The 8933-nt window shown below is 44.2% G+C and overlaps 1 protein-coding gene across 1 annotated transcript; it reads left to right on the forward strand.

Moving 5' to 3' along the window:
- The first annotated feature begins 113 nt into the window (after nucleotides 1-113).
- Nucleotides 114-4957, forward strand: CHCHD7 (coiled-coil-helix-coiled-coil-helix domain containing 7). The gene is made up of 4 exons (XM_074881578.1): nucleotides 114-319; nucleotides 3157-3234; nucleotides 3797-3895; nucleotides 4710-4957. Exons 2-4 carry the CDS (start codon nucleotides 3181-3183, stop codon nucleotides 4809-4811), a joined length of 255 nt encoding a protein of 84 aa, XP_074737679.1. The 5' UTR covers nucleotides 114-319; nucleotides 3157-3180; the 3' UTR covers nucleotides 4812-4957.
- Nucleotides 4958-8933: the final 3976 nt, after the last annotated feature.

Raw genomic sequence — 8933 nt, forward strand, 5'->3', positions numbered from 1 at the left:
CTCCCCCAGTCAGTCAGGGCCGCGGCCGCGCCCCGCCGCCGGCGCCTGCGGCCCGCACCGCCCGCCCCGTTGGTGGAAGGAGGCGCCGCTCAAGGCCGGGGCGGGCCCGCCGCCGCCGCCATTGGCGGCCCGGCCCTGCCACTCAGCGCCGCCGGGGCGTGGGCGGCGGCGGCGCTGGGCCGGGGGGAGCCGCGAGGCCGGGAGCGGGGTAGGCTGCGCCCGTACTTAAGCGGGCTGCCCGAGCCGCTGACGTCTTTCGAATTGGAGACGGGCTGCCCCCTCCCGCCCCGGGCTCCCGCGGACACGGCCGGGGACGGAGGTGAGTGCTGCCGCCGGCGACCCGCGCTGCCTGCCCGCCCGCCTACCGTGCCTGCGCCCGGCCGCCGCCTCTCCTTCCCCGCCGCGGGAGGGAAGGTTTCTCCTTCCCCGCGGGCTGGGGGGAAGCCCTCGCCTGGCCGGGAGACGGCGCGGGGGGCCCCAGCGGCGGCGGGCTGCGGCGCGGCGGCAGGTGGTGCTGAGGGAAGGCTGCGCGCGCGCGGCGCGGCCCTGGGGCGCCGGTGGCCGTTACCCGCGCGAGGCGGGGAGAGGGACCGGCGGGGAGGGGGGAAGGGGGCGCCGGGATCCTCCGCGCCACCCCCCCCCCAACGGGTGAGGAAAGGTAGGGGCGCCGGCGTCTCCCCGGCCCCGCGGCCGCCTGCCCGCCCCCTCTGCACCTGACTTGCCCCCCAGCCCTCTTCGGGAGGCTGAGGCGGGCAGGGCATCCCCCCCCGTGCCGAGCGTCCGAGCCCGCCGGCTGCCTCCTCCCGCCCCCCGCTCGTCCCGCTGTAACAGCGATAAAAAGCGTAGGGTTTCTATACGGCCTTCGCTCCAGGGTTTAAGGTTTAATAAGCTGGTCCGTATTGCAGCGTAATTAGCAATTTTGTATGCGTATATGCATTTAAAAAACCCAAACACTTTGCAAATGGGAGGCAGCCTGTGGAAAAATATCCTCATGGTTTATGAACTGAAAAAGCCCTAGGGTTAAAGAGTGCTAGCAACAAATGTATTTCTCTGTGGTACAGTTTACAACTGTTAATGTGTTAAAGCGTAATTAAGAGCTGCGGAATAGACAAGCCTTTGGTTGTGGTTGGGCTCAGACCTGTAATCTGAAAGCAGGAAGGGAAGCCTGTGCGTGTGCAGAAACTGGGGGGGGGGAACGCTCGCTTCCTGCCCAACTGCTCATTCAATCACACAGCAGCATTTCGGTGTGACCTGCCTGCCCTTCTGGCTGATAGGGTTTCAAATCCTGAAGTGCTTCGCAGAGGGGGAGCATGTGCCTGAGCTACCAGACCTTTTCCATAGTACTGAGTATGTTTAAGAATTTGCCTACTCCGAACTAAGCAGCTTCATGAGAACCTGAACTGCCTGTTCATTAAGTAGGTATTTAATGCATTGTGTGCATTGTTCCTTAAACTGGGCACGGTTGCAGACTCTGGTAGTGTAATCAAACTGAAAATGTTAATTGCAGTTTGTGTAATGAACACTGATGACACATCCTACAACTCATGAAAGCTTTTTTAGAGAGTAAGTCTGAAGTCAGTCTAATACTGTATACCTTGAGGCATGTCTGCTTAGGTGGTACTTACACCTCTAGTATCAGTGAAACACAGAGTTATAACATGGACACAAACAAACCTCTAAAAAACATTGAGTCTGTCGTACTGACTTAGATGAGGCATTGTGATATGCTGCTTTTGTTTTCTTTCTCCCCCCTCCTTCCTTGAAGTCTGGGATGCTGCTGTATGTTCTACATGCTTGTGTTTCCATTTGAGTTGGAAGTGCCTGATCAGAAATCCTCTTGCACCCACAAAAAAGCAAATGTTTGCCTAGCTTGTAAAGTTAACTTAAGCACTGGATAGTTCTCAAAGGAAAGTGTAAGGGTTTCCTGATGCTGTTCTTTAAAAGGCCCATTTGCAGTAAACGATTGTGTTGAACGCAAAAATTACTCCAAGCACCGGTAGAGTACACTTGCACAGGATGTAAAATCTAGGACTTACTCAGCTGGAATAGCTTACTCTTGCCCAAAGAAGAACCTTCATCTAAAACATCGTTTTCTGTCTGTGAGCTAGTAAGAGGAGTATTTGATTTTTGTTTACTGATATCAAGCAAAACTGGCTTTTTATTGTAAACTTGCAGTTATCAATCTCTAATGTGGACAGAAGCAGATTTAAGTTTAGAATTAGCGGCAATGTTTTTAGGGGGAAAAAAAAAAAAAAACAAGATCAAGCAAGGATGTTCTTTCACAGAACATCTTTCCTTCTCTTCATCAGCTGTACTTTAATTTGCTGCACGGAGTTCTGTCTTCCTCAGTCCTGTGTTTCTGCTTGCATGGGCTCAAACAGTCATCTGGTCAATATTAATTTATTTTTGGTTAGATTTAGTATTTGTTTGGAACAAATACCTGCATGGCCATATGTGTGCCAGAGGCAATGTATGGGAAGTTGTAAAGAGAATGAGGGTCTGCTGTTCATCTTGATGTCATCATCTTGGTTCAGTGGAGGATCTTGGCACTGAACTCTGTGTCTCTCAAGTTTGCAGTTCCTAGAGTCGGTATCAAACTAAATTGGTGAAAAATGTGATTCAAGCTGTCATATACAGTGTAAGGGGGTCTGGTCTGTCCTTGCAGTGAAACCATTTCTTCTGTTAAATACCTGATAGAGCAACGCAGGAGATGGTTGGGTGCTTGTTACACCTGGGAAAGCTCAGTGAAGATAAAGATGTGATCCAGCTAAGGACTAGGCACAAGTCTGGAAAAGTTTACTTGTACACTGCTCCCCCACACTATTAAGTGTCGTTGGCTGTGAACGGCTTCTGTGGAGCTCTTTCTCCTAGACACGGTCACTTCCTCAGCGATATGACAGGCTGGTATGATAGTGTCTGCAGTGGCTCTATTCTCTGCGGGACTTTATCGGAGTAAGCAGTCTCAGTGACAGGCTAAACTCGCCTGAGTTGTGCTTTTGAAGTAACATTTTGCAAAAGTTTTGTGGTGGCGTGTTTTTTTTAAGACAGCCAAACTCTGTGTGTTATTGGAAGACCTTTATTACATGCTGAAGTTCAGACTTAGTCCTGAGTTACTATTCAAAGTAGATACTTAACCTGTTTCTTTTCTGTTTCTAGCCAAGGTACAAGTGTCTGTCTAGAATGTCCAGGCATGCACAGCAACTTAGAGACCATGATATAAATCCATGTGTAGCGGTAAGATGATCGATCTGTTTATATGTTTCAGTGTTGAATAATGTTATTTCTAGAGGATTTGTTTTATTGGATGGCATTCCTGCATTGGCATTTTGCATTAAAACTTTCTTAAAGAGTCTGAAGACGGGAAAAGCTGAAAATCATCCATTATAGTAAACATGGAATAGTGAGTAATTCCTCATAAATAGGAGTAATTCAGCTGGTGGCAATATCCAATTTTCTGTCCTTAAAACCAGAGCCTGAAATCCTGGTTAGACAAGCTTGGTTGATGCTTAAAAGTGGGGTTTTTTGTGGGTTATAACAAGCATCTTTGTAAACAATTATTCTGTGAACTCTATCCTTCCTATTTAAAGAGTACAAATGTCTGTTATCTCTAAATGAAGTCATTGCTTGGAATTACTGATTATCCTTTGTGATAGATGTTCCTCTGCTCTCTTTGATAGTATTCTTTCATGTGAGAAGCTGCCTTCTATCTTCATAGATATTCTGGGACTTGTTAGAATTTTTAGACGCTGAGTACAGTATATTCCCTCAGCTCTGAATTATCTTTTCCCTATTAAAGGAAACAGATGCCTCTAGAAGATGTATGGATGACAACAATTATAACAAGGATATGTGTACTGCTTATTTTTTGAAGTACAAAAGCTGCAGAAAATTTTGGGTAAGCACAGTAGCTTTTCTAAATTGTGCTCCATGCTTTGCTTTAAGTACACTACTTCTGACACACTGCTTTCTGAACTCTTCAGACTTAGTGATGACTGCTACTGTTTTTGCAGTGACTTACAGGCCTAGGTAGTCTCGGTATGCGTTGCTGGAAGACTTAAGCAGATGCACTTCAAAGTACTTCACTTGGTTTTCCTAAGCTTACCCTCTTAGATTGTGAGTCAGTGTTCTGGCAGTACCCGGTATGTTTCCCACTGAATTTGAGTTGGCTGTTTTTAGTAATAAGTTCTGTTTTAAATGGATATAATGCAAAAATTCTGAGGTAGGGTAAGTTAATCTGTTTTTCCATTGGTTTGGGTCATGTTTAACCTAAGATAAAGCTTAGGAAGAGTTCATTCATATTTGGTGGTGTCCTTATTTCTTTCTCTTGTGGTAGAGAAGTGTCATGAGAAACTACGTGTAGTTAAACTGGTCTCTGCTATTTGCTTTTCTTTTGCCATAGTAGTAAAGAGTCTTAGCTTAGCTTTTAGATACTTGCACAAACCACCAAAAAACTATTTACAGACAATGGCACATTAGTCTGACATAGTGTAATGGGAATACTGTAACTTCACTGTGTTCTGAAGCAGCAAGGTAAACTATCAGATATCTTCAATTAAATACTGGTACATTTAGCTATCAGCTAATCAGACTTAGAGTATCTGGCTCGTGATATATAAAAGGCACTTCTATTAAATCTTATTCATTCAGAGCTCAGAGGTAGAGAATTCTGAGAAATCTGTGTTCTCATGGTCACTTTCTTCTATTTTCAGCATGACATTATGATGCAAAGGAAGAGAAATGGTGTGAAACCAGAGATGCCCTCAGCAGAAGAGAGAAAGAAAATGTTGGAAACAATGGGGAAGCCCTACTGACTAGAAACTTGCACTGATTGACTGTTTTCACTGTACATTTAATTGACTGTTTTCACTGAAGACTTATCAGCAACAAGTTGCCCTTTTATGAACTGGATTTTACAGCTGCCATATCTTGGATTAAAATAAGCTCTTAAATTTTGAAATGTGTGAGCTTTCTAGGATAGAACTTCTTGGTTTTACTCATACTCCCTGTCATGGGAACTAGGCCTCTCACTGGAAGACATGGGTATCAACACAACTTACGTCTAGACACTTTGGAAGTAGAAACTAATTTGCTGTGAAATGCTAAATATAAAGTGACTGGGACTCACAGCCTGTTTGAAAAGAGGGGGCTGGTGAGTGTTGCAGTGTAGTTCTAGGGATGGAGCGGGTTGAGAGACTGATATGTGCACCGTGTTTCTTGTATCCAGCTATTCTGCCTAATAGTATGGATTTACCACGTGTGATCTTATCACTCTGTTCATGTGAGTTGTATTCTGTGTCCCTAGTTTAAATAAGACTGTTCATAAACTAAAATTCCAAATCCAACAAGCTTGTCGTTAGGTCTGCCACTGCACTTGTCAGTGACAGCAGAAGCTTGCAATAAATCAGATCCCAAGCCTTGCTTGTTACAAGGTTAGAGAGGCTGACTCCCCAGGTCTGAACTGAATAGTACCCTCTGTGGATAGTAAATAGATACTTTACTGGTGGGGAGGCGGAGGGGGGGAACTTGTAGACATGTAAACATATACTCTGAGTGACATGGCAGGTTTAACTATAGTATGTCTATCTAAGACTCTGGACAGCTGAAGCCCTGGGTTTGGAAATGCTTACTCATACAAGACTACAAAGCTCGGTTTGAACAGGTACTCTAATCTTAAGTAAGACTGATTCCTTAACTAAACTGAATAACTAATAAGTGTAAAGGGGTTGCTGTCCAGTGGAAACGCTGTTTTGTTACCTCTAGGACCTTCTGGTGTCTTGGCTTAAAAGCTTGCACCCTGTGGTAAAAGAGAAAAACCACTGTCATGAGCTCAAGTTCCATGTGAAATCCTTTAGAACTTATTGCGATCAAGCTGGCAGAACTCTGGCTGACCTCATGGAGGATGGTGGAAAAGTGTTGTCTCTATTTAGACTGTTTTGGAAAGACTTCATGGCTTCCTGTTTCTCCTTCTGTCTGGCTTGTCTTGTTTCTTTCCATGGGAGGCCTATTTCTATGCTTAGTGGGATTTTCATGCTGTTTCCAGCTTCCCCCTTGTTATTTGACCTGACTAGAAACTAATGGAGATCTGCTTTTCCTCTTCCTCTTCTTTGTCTGTTCTTCTTATACATCTGAGTTTTGAAATGGATTGATCATACCCCTTTCTGTTACTGAAATGAGTGTGTAACTCTATGCCATTTGAGTATGCAGTTCTCTGAGCATAGCTGGGCAGCCTCCAAGCCGTATCACAAGTTTTCTAGTCAGTTCTGGCAAGGAAAGTAGACTTTCTTCAATCAAGATGATCAGATTCTTTATTTTAAATTACTTTCTCTGCACTTACAGTTCAAACTTTGCTGACTGTTTTTTTTTGGTGTGGAACAGAGAAGAACCTTTCATGATAGATTCAAAGGCGCTTCCTTGTCCGCCACCTCCTTGCCGCCTTCTTCCAATACCCTCTTACATACCAGTCTTTCCTTTTTTACCCATTTGGCACTAATTCTTTTTTATTGATTCGAGCATTTTGGTCTGTTCTCACTCCAACATTTTTTTCCTAGTAGCTTTGTTCTGTCTCTGATCTAATGATGTAGTTCTGCAATGACTTTCTAATGGAGCTCCTCTTGAAGGTACTGTGTTCTGTTCTCCCCCTTAGTGAGAGGAGAACTCCTTGCTTTCATTAGTCAATCTTAGCTGTAATGCTTCATTGGCCATGCCTCTGATCTTCCTGTTCTTCTGCAGTTTTGGGGGAGCTGATTGTCCCCTTTTCCTTAGGGCTGTGTCTCTCAACTCTTTTGGTTTTGTTGCCTTGCTTGTCTAAGGGCACCTTCTCTCCCACTTGGCACAGGTTTGTCATTTGGCACCTCTGCTGTATCTTTGGGCACGTTCTTTGCTCCTATGGCTTTAGCTACTATTCTAGTGCTTGCTGTTTTCCTGTTGCTGTGCTCTTATGTTCTGGGCTTACATTAAAATCTACTGTGTGTTTTAGTTCTATGCAAGGAAAAGAGCATCTTCTCTTGATGTGATTATGCTGATTCTTCTTTGCATAAGCTCAGGTTCCTTAAAGTCATCTCATTTATCCTACATTTTCCTTTCAAGTTTTCTTTGAGTGTGGAAATGGCCTTTGTCCTAGGTTAATTGTTGCATTTACAGGGTTTTTTCAGCCAATATTTACTTGGAAAGTTTCCACTGTTTTTGTTTTCTTGTAAAGGATGTCTGACTTATCTTTAGACTTCAATAGGTACCCTGCACTGCTTTGTAGAGTGTTTGCAAAGAACTAGTACTGGACTTCAGGAAGTCAGAAAAGGAGATGCGTTCCCTGCTTTCAAGTATCAGTGCAAGAATGTGGGATCACAGGACAGGCTAAGGCACATGTAATGCAAGAAGAGTATTCTAATATTAGACTTCCTGATCATCAGTGGATGCACATGGTAAGCTCCCTGTGGCTGTTTATGACAAAGTTGAATTTAGTGAAGAATTGAGGGCAATTAAGCAGTGACCTTGTAGACTTACTTTGGGTAATCTGCCATCCATTGTAGGGAATGCCATTTATTCACTTATTTCCATTACATGTGCCTTACTGTTAAATAACACAAATTTATGAAAAATCTGGGAAATCAAGAAGTTTTATTCCTCATGTTCTAATGCCTCTCAAGAGTAATCTGTTAAGTCTGAGTTTTCATCATTTTTCCCCCTCATTGGAGGTTGCTGTTCTTGCTTTCACTACTGAAGCTCGAGTGGTAAGTTATGATAGCTAAAACATAGGCTCTTATGTATGAAATGATTGAGTTTTTTCCATTAATTTTTGTAGTGTGATTAACTGTCTTTGGTTGTGAGCCAAAGATAATGGTCTTTTCCTCATACCTGAGAGCTTATATTCCACACTTCGCTGAAACACTGAGGTAAGCTGTAGCCTGCCAGTCTTATCAGGCACAAATATACTGGGCTGAATTCTTAGTTTTGCTAAAGCATGCTCTTGTGTACCGGCCCAGAACACATAACACAGTGGACCAATATAATTAATTCAGAAGCAGGGAAAAGACCTGTGGGTTTGTTTTTGTTTAATAGGTGCAATTCTTTATTTTGCTTGTGGTACAAGGACCAAATCTGGATAGTGGTGTTAACGTGGGTTTTTTTTTTTTGTTCGACAGCTGGATGGTGCTGTTGCACAACAGTCTGTATGAAAACAGAATCACTCCACCCACTACTGGCTCTTTCAGGTTTTTTTTAGCCTCTTCCCACAGAGAGTAGAACTCACGCAGGAGAAGGGGAAGATTGGTGTTGTCTCCACATTATAAACAGAAGAGAAGGACAGGAGTCTAAATCACTGCTGGAAAATAGGCGGTTTCTGTGCAGCCTGAGAGACTTTGGAATATGGTCCTTGAAAGAGTATTTTTTCACTGTGGTCATTTGATTGCAGCGGAGCACCAGCTACAGGCTCTCTGCTGGGCCCAGGTCTGTGCCCAAACTCCCATCTGCACATTTTACAATCTTACCTTTCCTATTACCTTACAGTGCAGGGCCTTTGGCTCTGGAAATTTGCTGCTGCCGTAACTGGGATGAGTCTGTGCTCTTGAAGGTGTTAGAAGTAATCTAGCTCTAGAGTCCTGAAAACTTGAGGTTTAATAGCTGAAGCTTTGAAAGGCAGGGAGTTGCATGTGCTGCAGCTCTGGGTCTATTTCATGGGCTTCTAATAAAACCTTTGCAGTCATGTGTGACCAAGGGTATGCATATAGGGGAGGCTTCCCTAAAACTCCTGCAGAACAGATTTACTCTGCTGTAATGCCTTTGGAGGCAGCCCTGCATCTTCAGTCAGTCTTCCAAAATAGCTATGAAAAAAGTAATCGTGGTATGTAAAAAGTTTGGAAAAACAGTACGCTATTGCAGGCTTTTATTCTCTTGCAAGAGTTTGAGGCAACTGGAGGAAATAGTTCTGTAAGTATTAA

The sequence above is a fragment of the Strix uralensis genome, chromosome 1, assembly GCF_047716275.1.
Source record: "Strix uralensis isolate ZFMK-TIS-50842 chromosome 1, bStrUra1, whole genome shotgun sequence".
In the NCBI taxonomy this organism is placed as follows: domain Eukaryota; kingdom Metazoa; phylum Chordata; class Aves; order Strigiformes; family Strigidae; genus Strix; species Strix uralensis.

What these genes read in the sequence shown, in the direction of transcription:
- CHCHD7 (XM_074881578.1), top strand. Translation starts at nt 3,181, where the DNA reads ATGTCCAGGCATGCACAGCAACTTAGAGACCATGATATAAATCCATGT. An exon ending in ATATAAATCCATGTGTAGCG is followed by an intron (nt 3,235 to 3,796) that starts GTAAGATGATCG and finishes TCCCTATTAAAG; the next exon opens with GAAACAGATGCCTCTAGAAG. An exon ending in AAAGCTGCAGAAAATTTTGG is followed by an intron (nt 3,896 to 4,709) that starts GTAAGCACAGTA and finishes TTCTATTTTCAG; the next exon opens with CATGACATTATGATGCAAAG.